This window comes from Lonchura striata, chromosome 10, assembly GCF_046129695.1.
Source record: "Lonchura striata isolate bLonStr1 chromosome 10, bLonStr1.mat, whole genome shotgun sequence".
In the NCBI taxonomy this organism is placed as follows: Eukaryota; Metazoa; Chordata; class Aves; order Passeriformes; family Estrildidae; genus Lonchura; species Lonchura striata.
In genome coordinates, this window is record NC_134612.1 from 16,794,942 (window position 1) to 16,813,165 (window position 18,224).

Sequence of the window (18,224 nt, forward strand, 5' to 3'; positions counted from 1 at the left end):
GACCACCTGTGGCATTTAAACACCTGATTGGAAATGACACAGCAGCAAAATCCTGTGGGGAGGTGATCTGCTACACAGGAGTGATTGTAAACAGGCACCAAAAACTCCCAAGTAAGGCCTAAGAACAGATACAGATGTTTTCATGAATCTATCTGAGCCGATGTTATCTACTATCAGCAGAGCTAGTCAAACCTCAGAAATCTATTACAGCAAAACATTTTCCTTCTGATTATTTCAGTGTTGATCGCAGGCTACAAAATTTTAAGGTAAAAAGAAGTCACAATTTGTATGGCATTATAACCACTGGCTCCCACCACCATGTCCATATTCCCAGGAAGGTTTTCACATAAGTTTTAAATTAGTTTAGAGCCAAGCTCCAAACTGAAAGCCAAGTTTCTTTGATTTCTTCCTCATCGAAGCCCCTCCTTCCTCCCCCATACTTTATTACTCCTATTGAAATGTTTTTATGCGGAAGGCTTCAATACAGTTTTGGACACCTGTTGAATGGCAGAGGGTTTTATTTTTCCCCATATCAAAGCTGAGCCCTTTTGCTTTGTATCAGGCCAGAAATCTTGGTGTTTGTTGAGAGGAACTTTTGCAAATTAGCTTGTAGCAGAAGGTACAATGTAAATTAGCATGGAATATAACATGCACCATGAACATCCTAAACACCTCTGAACAGATGAACTATTAAGAACTTGCTTTTCTAATTCCTTCAGGATTTTGGAAGTTGGGCAAGGCACTATGAATCAGATATTATCTCCTCACAGTACAAATGAACCCATGAAAGATTTTACATATTCTCCTCGCAGTCCTTTGGGATCTGAGAAAAAAAGTGCTTGGTTTGCTTCCACTTTAATGCTTTAAGCAGCACTAAAAGGACCTCCAAGAAGACAGGTATTTTCTTGAGAAGCCTATACTGTTTTGAAGAGGGAAAAGTGCTGTCCTTGTCACTGACTGTGGAGTAAAGAGGTCCAGCAGAGACAGAACGGAGGAGGGCAGCAGGGATAAGCAGATTTCAGGGGCTCTGCCACGAAGAGAGAACTGAAGAGGGTTTAATATGCAACTCTTGAGTTCTGTTTTGCAAAGATTCTGTATTTCAAACCGATCTTCTGATGAGATTGCAGTACAAGAACAGGACAGTGACCAAAAAACAGACCTCAAAGATGAGATAAATACCCTCCCCTCCTCACCATGAGCAGCACACATGCCTGATGAGGTGCTGGAGGCAGCTGAGAGGTCCCATGCTGGCATCCACTGTAGAGCTGCTCTGCAAAGCCCTCCTGCCAAGGAGGCCACTCTGCAAGAGCTGCTTTGGCACATGGAGTGCTGTTCTCTCATGTGCATCTGCCTCCAGCTGTGGTCTTTTTCCCATGGAATTTTTTCCAGTGGTGGCAGCATAGCTGTGAATGTGACCACAGGAGAGCTCACAAAGGTCGGAAACAAAAGCACCTTCTCACCTCTCCTTCCTGCATCGAGCCAATTCTGCTCCTTCAGGAGTCACCAGCTGCCCTGAGCACACCACAAGCTGCTCAGAACAATTCCTGGGCCCCTCTGAATCTCTGGAAAGTACCTGCACTATCACTGGCTGTTTCTGCAAACAGATCTATACCAAGTCATGTGTCTTCCTTTACTTGACTTCAAATCTTTCTGCCAATACAGCAAATTTGGGCTCCCATTGCATAGGTGAAGGCAACTGAAATTTGTCCACTCTGTCATAGGTATTCCTCAGCAAAGGATATCATGAGGAAAGAGAAAAAAATGTGAAGTTGCTCAAATGCAAGGATTCTGCAGAGCCTGCATGTGGGATGAGATGCTCCTGTGGGACACGACCCTGTGACAACTTTAGCAAATCTCTGTCACAGTGTCACCCAGCTGATCCCCGAGTGAAAGGAGGGCTGATTCCTCCAGCCATGAGGGGTACAGCACTCTGCTGCCTGCAGCCAGCATGTTTTGCCTGATCTGTCCCCTCCCAGCCCAAGGGACAGAAGGCTGCAGTCTCACTAGTGCCTGTTGGCACTGATGAGCACGGGGTACCGTGAGTTTCCACCTTTGTGCCCTACTGCAGCACTGAGCTCGGCCAGACTCCGATCTGACAACTGCAGTCCACTCACAGCCCTGTCTGATACGTGTGGGAGCCAGTGAGGGAAGGTGAGGTGACACAAGCAATGCTCCTGATGAAAGATCTCTTTGAACCCTGGAGCTCTGGCTGGCTGGAACTAGGCCCTGCTCACCAAAATTCATCCAGATACAGCACCCAATAGATGAAGTTTCCATGGCCCAAACACTAACTTTTAATACTCTTCTTAAGTAATTTCTTACAGTTTTCCTCATTGTTTTCTTTTTTTTTTTTTCCTACATACATGGTTAAGGGGTTTTGTTTGATTTTTTTCATTTTAGCAACCTCCTCAAAACCCAGGACCATGTCTGAGAAATCAGGTTTCCAGCACAGATGCTGCAGAGAGCAGTGATTTTCAGGGCTGTTCCTCTGTTATTAGCGAGAATTGGGAGGCTGGACTGTATCACATTGTGCTGAGAATACAAAGTGAGAAATGAAAGGAGAAAGAGCAGCTTGTGTGAGAGCCCTTTCATTCAAAAGGGAAGAGTGAGCTACAGTGAACACCTTCAACACAGCTCCGATGTGAAATCCTGAAGCCACCAATTAGCCTGGGCATGGGGAGCAGGAGGAGCAGAGCAGGCAGGACTACAGTCCAGTGCACCAGCAGGTGCATTCCCAACAGCCCCCAGAGAAGAGGGCTCCTGGGTAAAACACAGCCTAATGACCATTATTTCCAAGAACACAAGTAACTTATCTGTAAACATCACTCCCCCAACCAGGCATTAGCTGAAAAAAAAGCAGCTTTGGGGAGAGATACTAATTACATAGCTCTCAACAGCTGGACTTTGATCATAATTACAGTGCCTTTTTCATCTTACATTAGTGGCTTTCAGCTGTAGCTAGGTGGGCACTTCTTGGAAGGTGGAAATCCCGCCTGTTTCAGATAACCAGCTCTTTTTATGACTCAGAGCTGACCTGGGTTTTCTGCAGCACAGGATGAGCTCCCACAGTACCATCCAAGGCAGGAATTCATGGGGGTCAGTGGCCTGGTACTTCAGTGCAGGTGCTTCTGTCATTACAGCAGCACTTCCCAAATCCCAGAGCCAGAGCACTGAGTGTGCATATTCCTGATTTCAAGGGAAGTAGAAGAAAAAAGACTTTGGGGTTTGCTGAATTTTAGCATCTCTCAGCTCTTTCTGTTTAAGAGGAAGAAAGATGGGCAGACTCAGGATACACCTGTCCAAACAACCTCACTTCAGTCACAACCTACATTTGCATCCCATCAGCACCCACTATTCCTCTGCCCCTCTGCCAGCTGGGCTGCAGCTCCAGCACACAGCAGTGAGGGGCTGTGAAGGAGGAGGCTGCTGCTCTGTGACCCAGCTGAGTTCCCTATGATTTTTTGTGATGCTTTGCTTTGATATCCACATTTACAAAGAACTTAATGAGGGAGCTGGGCTGCTGAGACAGAGGCTGAAGTGGCCTCAACAATCACACACAGCACAGACTCTGGACACTCAGCTATTTTTCCTCATCTGTGGCACTGAATTACTGTGTTCTTTGGATATATCATTTCACAGTGGCATGTGAAATGACAGGCATTAGGCACATGAGCATCATAAAGGTGCATTAGCTAATGCTCCTCAGTGTGCTCTGTGTTAACCTCTTGACAGAGGAAATGTTTTTGCTGGCTCCCACGTGTCCTCCTGCTGGACACCCCCGACCTGAAGAGAGAACTAGATGAAGCAAAGCAGAGGGTAAATCAAAGCCACAAATCTTAGAGTTAACTGGGATTTATAACTGCTTCCCCCTCCACACTGAACTACAGGGAAATCAGTATGGCATGCATACCCTCCCACCAGTTTAACAGAGTTTAAAACACTTTTCACTCTTGTTTTTTGCCAGCATACCTCAACGTTATCAGTTTGCTGGTTAGATAATTACTCGATGCAATTTTAAAGTTGCAAAGAAGCACACTGGTATTAGCTAAATAAAGTATTTTGGCCACATCAAAGCAGAAGTGTTTCAAACTGTGTAAAATAAATGCAATTCTGAAACTATTGAATTTTGTTAAAGCACTCAGAGAAATGTCACATAACACCTCATGAATATGCAACCAATGGAGCTTAAAGATGAAGACCATCTATGTCTCAGACTGAGAAAAATATCTTTGGGATCAGCTTTGAGCTGATTTTGACCTGTGGCAGAGCACAGTCACTAATAATTGAACAAATGCCACTCTTGACTCGTGTAAACAGACATGCATAACAGCTGAGATATGTTGTTACTGTAAGCTCTATTTCAAACAGGTTTTATGACTGAGGGGTGTCACAAATTCTGTGTGTCCTGAGGCTTCCCACACTGCAATGGTCACTTAAAAACTCATCATGCTGCTAAGGCATGTGGTGAGGAGCAGCATTTCTACTATAAGGCCTGACTTGCTGGATGAGGCAGATTTGCAGGGGTTGAAAGGCTTGTTAAAAAGCTCTACCAAATACAGCCAGTGGATTATTTTTCTCTTTAATTCATGCTTCAGCTGAATTTTTTTCCTGAGCCACAGCACCAATTTTCAGGACCTGTTATTTGGCATGAGGTGGATACAAACCAGCAGGAGCTGACGGGCTGGGAAGCTGTCCCAGAGCTCAGGTACACTTCCCAGTGCATCTTCTCGCTTTCCAGTATCAGGGTTTCCCCCTTTTTTCCTTTTTCTTCATTTTCAGTTTTGGAATTTGCCTGGCTGGGGCTTCCAGTCATGGAAAGATTAATGTACTAAAAACTCAAATTGTGCTGCCAGCCCAAATCCACCTTTCTGGGTGGGCACTGCTCTGGTACCGCTTTCTCCTGGCCACAGGCACATCCCCGCCGGGGTCAGCAGGGCTGGCTGCATTGGCAGGAGGTCAGAGCGTGGCTGCATGTGCCTGGCCAGCCCTGGGCTGGTGTTGTGGAAGGTCTCCCTGGGGAATCCAATACCCCCGGCTTCATTTCATCTTCCTGTGCCACGCAGCGCGGCCAAGGACCGTGCGCAATTTCCCAGCCTCTCTCCTTTCCCTCTGCTGGCCCCAAACGCGGCCCCTCCTCGCTGCCAGATCTCCACTCTCCTCCCCAGGACCTTCACACAGCAGTGGCACCAAACACCCGGACTTGGGGGGGGATAAAAGCCCCCACAAATCTTGTAACAAAACACAACAGCGGGGAAAGAACACAGAGATCACAATGCTGCCTGCAGTGCCATGGGCTGGGTGATGGTGGCCGAGCCCTTTCTCCAACACAGAGCAATGCAGCAGGGTAGCCTTCCCCAGCACCCTTTGGAGGATGCAGAGTTAATATTTAACTCTTCCAGGGATTAATGCCTCCGTGTGACACCAGCCAGGGCTTTTACAAAGCACAGACAGAAACCAGTCTTATAAAGGAGCTCAACAAGTGACTGTGCCCAGAGGATTTCACCTCTCTGAACTTTATGACTGGAAAAATACCATCTACATGTCATTTGCATGCTTAAATATAGTATCTTCTATTGGGAGAAACAAACAAACCGACAATGTGATACTGTGACACCTCGTGTGGACATGCTCTTTTATCTGCTGGAAAGTTATAAAACTCGGTGTAACAACAAAGCTAAAATAAGAGTGGTTGTCAGGCTCTGATGCTGGCTGTTGGACAGAAGGAAAAAATATTCCTGGAAAATTGCTCTCTCTTAGAAGACAGTTTTTTCATCTCTCAGTCTTTTAAATTAATTATTTATCCTTTAAATTCCAAAAATCTCATGGCTCAATCATTCAGCTCATATTATTCCCAGGAGTTTTTTCACTTAAACAAACAAACAAACACACAACAGAAACCTAAAGCCATTCCTGTACTACCCAAAGCACAATGTAACCTTCTGCTCCAAAACACCAGGGAAAGATAATATCAGCTTTTGTCTTATTTATCATCTATTTTTTTTCCCCTCTAATGCCAAAGAGGAAAAGGGGATATCTTAAACGGATGCCTATAATTAAACAGTAACCTGTTAGAAAGCCAAAAATAATAATAAGCTCCACTGAGCGTGAAGAGAGCGGCGCATTTTTTCCGCGTGCAGCCCAGCTGCCGCCGGCCGATAGCGGGAAAGTTAACAATTACACAGGAGGCTCCGATCAAACCTGCGATAGCAGAGCTACGTCACGCTCACACTCACCGCTGGATGCAGGGATCAGGGTAGTACGGCAAGGTGCTGAAAGGTGCTGCTTCAAAATTCATTGCCTTCCAGCCCCTCCTTGGGGACAAACTGAAATAAAATAAATAAATAGATATAAAGCCAGCAGGCTAAAAGCAATAAGGTCAAGTGGTACACGAGGTACAACTTTAGAGATTTATTTTACACTTGTGGATGGGTGGGATCTGCCAGGGACTTGGCCAATGGGATTCATCCAGTTACCCGAGCATCACCACCACTCCCTCCTCGCCAGCTGGGCATCTTCTGCACAGATATTTTCCCCTCCTCTCAACATCCTTAATAAACTTTGGTGTACGCTGGCCACACTTGTTGTTGGGAGCTCATCTGGGGCTTCTCTGAACTTCTGATCTCGCCGGTCATTGGTTGCCTTCCCGCCTGACTTCACAGTTTAATTTTGGCAGCTCTTGCAATTTTACAAACTGCTGTGGCTGCTGGTCATCCTCGTTTCCAGATGGCCGGAGTTTCCTCTGCTGGGTGCAGCACCCGTGCTGAATTTCATCCTACTTTAAAAGCTTTGCTTTTTGGCGCTGGGGTTACTACCTGCTTATAGCTGCCTGGGGAAATTTTCAGTCTCCCTCCCACCACACACAGTTCACACAGTCTGTTGTGGTCACAGTTTCAAAAGTGAATGACAAAATACGGGGAAATTCCTCGATTAAAAATAACTTTTTTTAAAACTTTTTTTTTTACTTTTGCTTCTCTGCCTCCCCTTCCTGCCCTCCTCCCTGCAAGAAAGCTGTCAGTTATATGTGTTAATCTTTCCCTTTATAGCCTTTCATTTTTTCCAAAAAAAGTGAGATGATACAGAAATCTTGCATTTTTCTGGTGTCCTATAAATAACCTAGACATTTTCCACATTAAAAAACCCCAATATTTTCAATTCTTTTGAGGAGAAAGTAAAAGGAAGAAAACAGAAAACACATCTTTGTCAGACATTAAAGATTAGAGAAACAAGAGTGAAGTCCACCAAAACAAACCACCAAAGATGAAAAGCAGATCTGATTTTCCTGAAGAAGCATGAAAGCAAAAAAAGATGGCTTTAATTCCCTCCTCACCACCTCGTTTTATTTTTTCTTCTCTCTTTTGAGTCACACAGAAAATCATTCAGGAAAGCAACCTGGTTTTTCCCCCTGTTTTTTCCCCCTCCATGATTTATCCAAATAGTACAGGCTGTAAACCTATCCTGGTTTTGTGGGTTTGGAGAATGAATGAAATATGAATCAGGAGCTAAATTAAAATGGATTCCAGCAGGAAAAAAATAGCACCCACATATCTGTGCACCAGAGGGATTGCATCTTCAAGCAGACCTATACATTTGTGTGGACGAGGAGAAGTGTAAGGGACTGCCCTATGGCTCACCTATAGTGCATATTTTGTGCCAGTGTCAGCACTAATTCCAGCCACTTCTGAAGCAAAAGTCAAGAACCTCCGATATGGCAGCAGTTGCCTCTTATTTTTCCCCTCTGTGTTTTCCTTGTAGGAAATATTGGTTCGAAGAATGTCACGTGGAAACATTTTCTTTGCTGCCTTTGCCAGGGTGGCAGGAGAGCTATTTCAGACTTGACATTCTCCACCCACACTCAGCCTGATAGTTTCTAACATCTGTGAATTGTGAATCCTGTAAACTCGCAGGGCTGATCCCTGGCCAAGTCCAAGCAGTTTCACTAAGTGGCACTCACCAAGGAAGAGAGGCTGGAAGTGAAGGATATGTTTATTAATTAGAGTCAAGGGCTCCCTACTGCTGGAAGCTGCTTTCCCTACCTGGCCCAGGGAAGAAATGTAATATCAAACAGCTTTTCTCTCTTAGGCTGAACCCTGGATAAACATCAAGCCTTTTAGCTTGTGTTATTGGGGAAGAGGTATGGGAATCTCCAAATCTGCTGGGGAGGAGAAAGAAAGATTCACAGCAGGGTTTGCACGCACACAAAGCAGCCCAGGGAGAGCTTCAGAGTGGCTGCATCTTCTTCTGCTGCTGAAATCAGGGCTGTGGGCAAATACCTCCAGGGAATGGGCAAGGAGGGCCACACCAACTCATGGTCCACACTGCCAGCCTGGCTCTGTTCTAGGCCTTGAGCATCCACCCTTAACTACAGACACAGAAAAGAAGTGCTGTCCCTGCCCAGACCATTGGAGCAAGAGCTTGGGTTCGTGCTCTCATATTCCAGGTCATGGTTTCAATCTGCACCCATGGATGTGGGTATGGATAAACAACCATGCACACAGGCAGCAGGCTGGGCTCTGGACACACTGCTGAGACCTCGTGCTTGCTCCTGGAGAAACACCAGAAGCTGGTTGGATTTCATCTACCATGCCCATGGTGGGATTAGCTGTTACCTCCTCAAGCCTGACTTCATGGAAGAGTGGTCATGCATTGTGTGCTCTCCAAACAGTCTGGAAAAGTTTGTCTCTCCTCATAGGTTTCAACCTAAAAGGCAAAAGAAATGTCGTGAGAAAAGTGCAGTTTTTGTGAAACCCTGCTCTACCTACTTCTTCATGGGAGCTGGAGAATCTTTCCTAGAATGGCCTGGGTGCAATGACCAATGCATTAGGAGCTGGGAATAACTCCCAGATGGAGATAGACCCTCTTCTGATTTTGGCCAGTCTCCTCACCCAGCACATGCCCAGACCACACATCCCAAGGGCTTTGTGAAGTAAAACTGGCAGCTCCTGACATTGCTGCTGTTGGGCTGGCCCCTGTCTCAGAGAGTGAATGTGCCCTCTGGTTTTACCCTGCCCTAGCTCTGCACAGCCGTGGTACCCCAGGCACAGTAAATACAAGTCTGTTACAGCCCAAACCATCCTGTGGCTCCTGTTTGCAGTGCTGAACACGTCTTGCAGTGCCACAGTTAAGAAGTTGTAGTCTCCAGCTAGCAATTCACACCAAAATAATAACTTCTGAAAAAAAAATTTAAAAAGCAGCACCACATAATTCTGATGAGAAATAGTGGCTTGTAGCAGGGCTCTCTTCTCACTTACAAGGCATTGATGAGAGACATTTCTAGCAAGGACATTTCCACAAAAACTTCAAAAGGGGCCACCAACTCCCTAAGACATGTACAACCCCTCATGCCAGGGGTTGGGTAAATACAAATTGCTCATGATTTGGCTTGTTGTGGCAGTGCACACAGTTGCTGCCTGCTTTTCCCAGGGAACTGGACATTTTCAGTCTCCCACAGAGATCTGGACACATTCTGAGGTAGCTCAAAATGTCCATCTTTTGCTTTACCCAGCTGGAAAACAGAGCCATGCAAACCCAGTGGCAGTAATGTACAAAAGCCCCCTGCAAAAGCCAGCAAGTGTTTTGATTTCTCTCCTGCAACAACCCAAACAGCCTTCCTCCCTCCTGCTCACAGCCAACACATAGCTATGGGCTGATCGACCAGGAATTTGGGCAGAGATATTCACCAGTGCAGCGAGGTTGCATGCAGCTCCTCTCAGCTGCAAGGCACATTGCATAGCACAGGCAGCAGTGGAAACACAAACACAGGGTGTGTGCCTGTGGGAATTGCCAGTGCCCCATGCATAGCTGGGAGTCTCTCAGGGCTCAGTGGTATTTGGCCAAGTTCATTTGCACTGGCTTAGAGGAAACCTACAGGGAGATGGAGCCCGAGGTGATTGAGTGTTGGGGATTTCAGGGGGGGGTCTGAGTGAGTATGTGACCACTAGTAAACTTCATTTAGGAAGAAATTCTTTCTTGAAGGAGAAAATCTTTAAGAAGAAATTCTTTGCTGTGAGGTTGGTGAGACAGTAGAACAGGAGAACAGTAGAACAGGAGAGCGCCATCCCTGTAAGTGTTCAAGGCCAGGCAGGACGGAGCTCTGAGAAACAAGCTCTAGTGGAAGGTTGTTTGGGCGCTTGGAACGGGATGATCTGTAAGGTCCCTTCCATCCCAAACCAGTCCACGGCTCTGTGATCCTGGGAGCACAGGCAAGGATGGGGAGCTCCTTTCAGTGGCAGACCTGGAGAGGAAAAGGGGCAGGCGGCATCCCCGGCGAGCCGCCGCGGCGCTCAGGAAGCGGGGCCGGCGGGATCTGCCCGCGCAGCGCTTTTCCAGCCGAGCGGCGGGCAGGCAGCGCACCAAGCATGTGTGTAGGTGGGCAGGAATGCGCTCCGCTCCGCCGCTTCCACGGCTGCGGCGGACGAACAGCCAGGAAACAGCTGTGGAACACTCTCCCGTTACCCCTCCGTGCACCCTCGCTCGACTTAAGCTGTCGCTGAAATGACCGGGAGATTATCTTTTATAGCAGAGGCAAACATTTCTATCGCCGGGAGGAGACCGCGGGGGATTTATGATGGTCCCCGCACCGAGGTCGGGATGCCTGCGAGCAGCCTCACTCCTGAAAAGGGCACAAGGCAGAGGCAGTTTCCTGGCATCTCTGCGCCTCCGGCCATGCATGTTCCATTGCTCGGGGACCCCTGAACCACTTGGAGCTGAAGAAGACAGAAAGATGCTTTGCTCTGAGTCTCCTTTGCAACTGCTGGCTTCAGGATTTGCCTGAAATCAGACCCACCCTTTATGCCAGGGCATGAAACGATTCATTCACAGCTCGGGGTTTCCAGGGGAGTGGTTGTGGTCCTTTGTTGGTTTGTTTGATTTTTTTTGTTTGTTTGTCTGTTTGTTACATTACACTTAATTATTTCTTTTAAGAGTAAGAAGTCTGTAGGATATTTCAGGATTTTTTTTTAATTTTTTTTGTTTAAAAAAGTTGAAGAGAAGGAAATAATTCCCTCCTATCATCAATGAAATGTTTTTAGCTTGGCTATCCAAGGCAACAGAAAGTCACGTCAGCATGCCTTTTGAGCACATTTTTCAATTTTAACTAAATATTAGGGATGTTTAAAGGTTTCAAAGGAATTAAGGCTTTAGAAGTTTCATGAACAGAAGTAAGAAAAGATGACTCTTCAGCAACGCAATTGAAGGGAAAGACGAAACAGGAGTATGACACTCACAGAATCTGGAGGATGTACCCAAATGCTGTGATGGTAGGGGAAAAGCTTCGTTAAGAATTCAGATTTTGCCTCCAGCTAATTTCTGATCCCACTGCTTCAGAAGTGTCAAATTTCTGGCTTTTTTTTTTCAAGCCTTCCCCCCTGCACCTTCCATATTTGAGAGACAAGGGACGGACGGGGAGGAGAGCAAACTTAAAAAATAAACTAATAAATGAAACCACCACAATTCCACACATGATCCTGCCCATTCCTCCCAGCATCTTTTTTCCTAGTGCAAACACAAAGCAGTAAAGAAGGGCACTCATACCCCAGGCCCCCCATGCTGGCACTGCCCTGCCTGGGGAGCACAGACCTGCTGTGGGGGCTGAGCCCAGACAGCAGCTCCTCACATCTGTGCAACATCTGTGCAGGTCATGCTTGGTCACTGATGGCCAAGTGTGGGCCCAGGACTGATGACAATCCAGTGTGCAAGCAGTCCAGCACAACCCTATGGGCACAACTGGAGAGAAGATGGCAAAGGTGTCTTAATGTCCTACTCCTCACATCCTTCTCCAGCTAAACCTGGACATCTCAGTGCCAACAACTGTGCAATACACACCAGCTGAAAGCTACCATCTCCATGTGAATACCACACACCTGGAACTCTGCACAATCCTCATGCTGGTCATCAACTGCTTAAGTAGAGTTAGGAGGAAACAAAGGACAGGGCACTGTTCCAACCCTGTTCAACAGGACAATGGGAACTGCTTTCAGAGCTGTCTGGTTGCCTTTGGTATCTCCTGTGTCACACTTGTAGTGTCAGAGCATCATGCACACAGAGCAAAGGTCAGTAGAGTTTGGTGTTTTCATTTGCAGGGATAACAGATGTTTTCATGAGGCACAAACCACTTCTTGAATGTTTGTCCCCAGGATCTTATCTCAGCAGAAGCTCAGATGACAGGGACTAGAGGACTGACCACCTCAGAGGGGAAAAGCTCAAGTCTTCCATGATCTCATCCCTCACCATCACCTACTTTGTAGTTTTTTTAGGGCATGCCATAGTTCTCTGCTTGAGCAATCTTGAAACTATTAATACTTTTAAGTAACCCAGAACAGCTACACCAGGAGTTTCCCACTGCCTCCCTTTCTATTCCAACCCCACAGCTTCTAGCAAAGCACCTTTTGCTCCTTTCCTGTTCTCCCACATGATTATGGAGACTTCCATCTCCCACGAGACACATAGTGGCATCCTTTGTTTGCTCTAGGCTTTCCCATCTTCCAAGTCCCAGGGCAGAGACTGGTTCTAGGAGAAAGCCCAGAGCACCCATCTCAGCAGGTTAATTGAGTTGTGCTCTGGGCTTCCTGCAAGCACCAACTCTTTGTGTTTTCATGGTATCGGGCCACGCCAAAAAGCTTGCCTAAGGCTGGCCTCACTTCTAATCCATCAGCCTCTTTATCTCACTGACCCCCCCCATCAAAGTTTTCAGAGTTGTAGTTTCCTGTGTCACAGTCTGTTGGTTAAACCTCAGTACAGTCATGGCTGTCCCCTCTATGGGGACATTCTCACCACTGAGGGCCACATTTTGTCTTCTTTCTCCAAAAGTGAGGGCAGCAGAAGCTGCTGTCTTCAAGCTGGAAGGAGATGGCATAGGAGCAGACTTGAGTTGACTATACGTTTTGGAAGCTGCAGTCTCCATTTTCTCCCCTTTGAGGGGTCATCAAACAAAACTAACTATAAGGGTAATGCCATCAGCGAAAAACAGATATGAGCACTGGAGAAGTTTCTTTCCACTGTTACTAAAAAAAAGAGCACTTCTCTCTAAGAATAGGGAGCAGGGGGAAGCAGGTCTGAGAGACCAAATTTGGAATATTTGGAATATTGCTCTATCTCCCTTGCCAAGCTTTATGGTTATTCAGGCACATGTGAAGAAGGCCACACACAAAGCAGCGACGACAGTGATAAATCAAAAACAAGGCCAAAAGGAGGCTCTCTCTCAGCTCTGGCCCCAGGAGAGCCTGCCCTGTCCTCGAGAGCTGGCAGGCCACTGTGCAACTCCCACGGGAAACTCCTGCCACCCGAGGCAGGAGAGAGGGAATTTCCCTGCCTGACGTCAGCGCAGCTGCACCACATCTCCAGGCGTTCCGAGACACAGCGGGGCCACAGCCCGGCCCAAAGCGGCTCTGGGGGACAGAGCTCCCCAGGACAGGTGGCACCACCCTGCCCTGGGGTCAGGATTGCATATCAAAGGGGTGGCAGGGGCTGTGTAGGTGGAAGGCTTGGTCTCCCCATTCAGCTGCCACACGACATGTCTGGCATTCTGGCAAGAACTGCGCCACAAATACACACAGCATCATCACACCCTGTAGGGTCAAGCCCAGGTTGGGGACAGGAACCTCAGTGGCCACATCCCTTGTGGGTGAAGGTCTGCCCCAGCCCTGCTGTGCAGTGGAGTGCGTGGTGAAGGACGGCAGGACGGGGAGCTCCCTGCAATTTCCCATCAGTTTTCTAGCACAGGCTCACACTCATCCTCTCACCCAGACCCATCCCAGAGTTTTCTCACGCTCTGCTTGTATCTTCCAGGTGTTCACATCAGAAGCTGCAGAGGCTGGTTCATGGAATTCCACGGTATCAGCTTCTGAAGTGCTGGTGACAGGCAGCAGTACCAGCCCAGCAGCAAATGAAAGAAGAGGCTTCCTCTATGTGAAGCAAAGCAAAAGATTTGCTGAATGAAGTTGTCTGTGTGGAGAGACTGACTCAGAGAGAAAGTTCCTAACAAGGACAGCATTTACTGTCAGCCTCGATGGAAGACACAGAAATGCAGTAAACCAAGTTTATTGCTGCATCACTCATCTTTCACAGACTCTTCCTTGTGAGTCAGAGCTGAGCTGAACTGTAGCAATGTCATGCTGCTATCAACCCTGCTGTTCCTGCACCTTCCCATCTCCTGCCTGCTCTGCAAAAGTAGAAACCTCTCTGCCCTTTTGGCAGCTTCAGAAAATAAATCCTCAATGCAAAAGCATTGGTCTCAAAAGAATTTCTCATTTCCAAACAGGATACAAAAAAATCTCACTGCTTGGCTGGCAGAGCTCTAGTTCCCAGGATTAAGGCTATGTCTCTCCTGCAATCCAAGGTGCAAGCACAGCTCCTGCAGGCATACCTGAACTAATGGGATTAAAGCCAGTTCAAGAACAGTAGCAATTAAAACAAAAATCCCTAAAGCATTAACCACTAGCGATGGAAGCCCTAGTTGCAAACCTGCATATCCTCTGCTAAAGCCTGCACTTCCACACCTCCCCAGCCAGCAGTACCCAGCTCACCTTAAGGTGGGTGTGTTCACATAGGTAGTAATTTCCCTCCTGTCTGTGCTGGAGATAGAGCCCAAGAAAGCCTGCAGTTAGGGGCACAGGTCCTTTTCCAGGGTTACAGTTTGAAAAACACTAGGGGTGGGACATGCTTAACTCTGCTAGTTGGTGCATCTTCCTCAGGATGGAGCATAAAACCCACTTAATCAGAGACAGTACAGTACATGGGCATAAAATAAGAGTTTGGAATCACTTAAATTAATAAAACCATCTTTCCTGTCTCAGAGCAAAGCTGAGGAAAGCTGAAGAGCCAGTGTTTCATGTCTTTGTGGAGAAGATAACAACTAAAAGAGAGTCTCTTGCATTACCCCCATCCTTGTGCTTTGATGTTAATAACCATACATGCATCCCTGAAAAAAAAACAAAGCCTCGTATGTGATATGATCAAATCTTCGCACCTCACTTTTTCCAAAGTGAAACAATTTCTGCTGTGACTCAGCCTAAGCACGTCATACATTGCACTCTTGTAGTAGGCAAAAGATAACTCCCTGTCCCAAACTCCCAACTCAGCCTTCAGCTCTTCAAACCAGGGTAATTTTCCCACGGCCATGGGATGGCAGAAGCCAGTATTGCTCATCCTTGGGAGGTGAAGCTGCCAGAAGTGACACCATCGGTAACACAGCTAAAACCAGAGGTGACAGGTAATCCTACATTTGAGAAGCCCAATCCCTCCTACTGAGAGGATCAAATCTCCCCCGGGCGGCAGCACTGTGGGCAGCCTGAGAACCAAGAGTTGGTTTTCAACCATCAGCTTCTTAAAAAACTCGGCAACGCTGCTTGATCCGAGACAGTGGCGTGCAGGAAAGGGACTGTGGAGCACGTAACAGTGCCATCTGGTGATCCCTGCCACCGGGGATCCCTGCCACCGGGGATCCCTGCCACCGGGGATCCCCGCCACCAGGGATCCCTGCCACCGGGGATCCCCGTCACTGGGGATCCCTGTCACTGGGGATCCCAGACATCTGGGGATCCCTGCCACTGGGGATCCCAGACATCTGGGGATCCCTGCCACCGGGGATCCCTGCCACTGGGGATCCCCGTCACTGGGGATCCCTGTCACCGGGGATCCCAGACATCTGGGGATCCCTGCCACCGGGGATCCCTGCCACTGGGGATCCCAAACATCTGGTGATCCCTGCCACTGGGGATCCCTGCCACCGGGGATCCCTGTCACTGGGGATCCCTGCCACCGGGAATCCCTGTCACTGGGGATCCCTGTCACTGGGGATCCCAGACATCTGGTGATCCCTGCCACCGGGGATCCCTGCCACCGGGGATCCCTGTCACTGGGGATCCCAGACATCTGGGGATCCCTGCCACCGGGGATCCCTGCCACCGGGGATCCCTGTCACTGGGGATCCCAGACATCTGGGGATCCCTGCCACCGGGGATCCCTGCCACCGGGGATCCCCGTCACTGGGGATCCCTGTCACTGGGGATCCCAGACATCTGGGGATCCCTGCCACTGGGGATCCCAGACATCTGGTGATCCCTGCCACCAGGGATCCCTGCCACCGGGGATCCCTGTCACTGGGGATCCCTGTCACCGGGAATCCCTGTCACTGGGGATCCCTGCCCATGGCATTCTTCACAGCTGGTCAGTGGCACCCAAAACTCCTGGTGCCAGTGGGACTGGCTCCAACGTGCTCCACAGACCCTTTACTGCCAAGTCTCACTGCTGCTGTCTTATGGGGTAACAGGTCAGAAACACTCCAGAGCAGGGATAAAGGTGAAGGAGGGTGCTTTTTGTTCTCCCTGCAGATTAGCTTTCCTGGAAAGTCCTGCAGGCGTGAGTTTTAGTGAAACCGAGCTAGGTCCCTCTATTCCCCATCCTATTGCCATCCATGAAAAGGCTTTGTGAGCCAAATCCTGCCTTTCATGGTGGCCATTAACTTTCCATAGCTTTTTCCTGGGGGCTGCTCCAGATTCACTTAGAGTCCATGGTCTGTGTGGGTGTGAAAGCAGAGGTCAGCTCTGTCTTGCAGGAGTGTTCTAGCCCTGAAGAGCAAGGGTATTTTAGCCCCTAGGTCCACATTTAGACAAGAGATGGGAAATATTCCCACTTTTTTTTTTTTTTTTTTTTTTTTTTTTTTTTTTTCCCCCTCTGGTTGTTTTGTTTGATTTTTTTTTTTCCCAAGTCACCCTTCTTAGAAGTAGGGCTCCAAAGCATGGCACAAGTTGCTCAAACAGCATCAGTTCAGAAACCTTAACACCACCTGCCTCCTGCTCAAGGATTCCCAGCAATATCTCCACTAAACCTAGCATCTCTTACAAGTCCTGTGGAGCCCAGACAGAATACACACCACTCCTACACCAAAATCTGCCATAGATTAAGACAGCACTGAGGGACAACCAAAATGAAAAGGATGCTGGTTAGCCATTGAGCAGTGATGGGCTGTCTACATGCCTATAATCCACCATAAATATCAAATAACTGGCATTTATTGTTCCCTTCATGCTCACAATCAAAGACATGCCATTCAGGTCCTCCAGGGACAGGTTCTGAAAGAGCAGTGGCCACTCAAGGCTGATGACAGCTTTGAGAAAAACCTGTCACTTAACGTTGCTCTTTCCAGCCTGCTGCAAAGGGAGGAGGGGATGCCTGTCAAACCTCTCAGGCAGCTGTAGCCCCAGCATCAGTAATGGAGCAGTGGATGTCCCCATATCCCAAGGAGATACAGGTGAATCTTTCCAGTAAACCTCCTCAGAAGATGAGAAAGGGAATGCTCAAAAGGTCTTTTCTCTGATGTTTTCTCCAGTTTCCAGGAATGGTCCAGAACTGTTCATGTTCTCCTTCTGGGAGAGCTGGCTTCACACACCTCTGCCAGGATGTTTTATAGACCTCCTTCTGCTCTTGTAAGAGCAGGGTGCAAAAAAAAAACACCCCAAACATATAAACCATTTCCAGAGTCTGCAAAGCTCTCAGTAACACTACTCCATGTTTCTTTGCCTTACACTAACTCCTGATCTGTTCTCCTGCCTCCCAGGAAATGAGAAACTTATTCAATTGCTTCCAGTTCTCACGTCATGAGGTCTCTACTTGAAAGTGGTGTTAAATGTGATTTAAATGATATTTCTGAAAGCGCCTTTTAAAACAGATTTACAAATAAAATATGTTTCAGTCTAAGAGCACCTAATTAATGCCTCTTTCCAAATACCTTAACCTGAAGCATTGGCAATCAATGACTAGGCACACAGGTTTTAAGAAAATCTCTTCTAAAATGAATTGCAACATGCAGATTCTGTGTTATTTAAACAATTCACCTGCCTTTTTCACACATGATTTCAAGTCACTAAGGTAGGCAAGACCACACAATATAACTTAATACATAGCAATCAAAAATTTCCACATCATCTTTTAATATAAAGCCATGTCCCTACATAATAAATGATGCAACAGACTTTCCCTGAAGTCCCAGTTCCTACAATTGAAGCTTAAGCCCAGCAAAGGAAGAAATGAAATTCTTTGGTTGTTGCTGAATCACCAGCTGCATTGGGTTATTTTCCTGTGCATTAGACTTTAATTATAGCTAAGCTTTAGCCATCTTTTCTACTCCCTAATTACAGATGCAACAAATATTTCACAATTCCGACCGTTAAAGAGATCTAAGAAAGCTCCATCTACGGTGTGCAAGGTTGACTTCATTGGGGCCCTTTGCA

The 18,224-nt window shown here is 47.4% G+C and overlaps 1 protein-coding gene across 1 annotated transcript in view; it reads right to left on the reverse strand.

Annotated features, from left to right (window-relative positions):
- TP63 (tumor protein p63) overlaps window positions 1-8,672 on the reverse strand; it is a 100,221-nt gene extending 91,549 nt beyond the window's left edge. Inside the window, exons 1-2 of the mRNA XM_021536798.2 lie at window positions 8,607-8,672; window positions 6,234-6,323 (exon numbers count right to left, since the gene is read on the reverse strand). Coding sequence (XP_021392473.2) covers window positions 6,234-6,323; window positions 8,607-8,644 — 128 coding nt within the window. The 5' untranslated portion in view covers window positions 8,645-8,672. The remainder of the gene's footprint in view (window positions 1-6,233; window positions 6,324-8,606) is intronic.
- Between the last annotated feature and the right edge of the window lie 9,552 nt (window positions 8,673-18,224).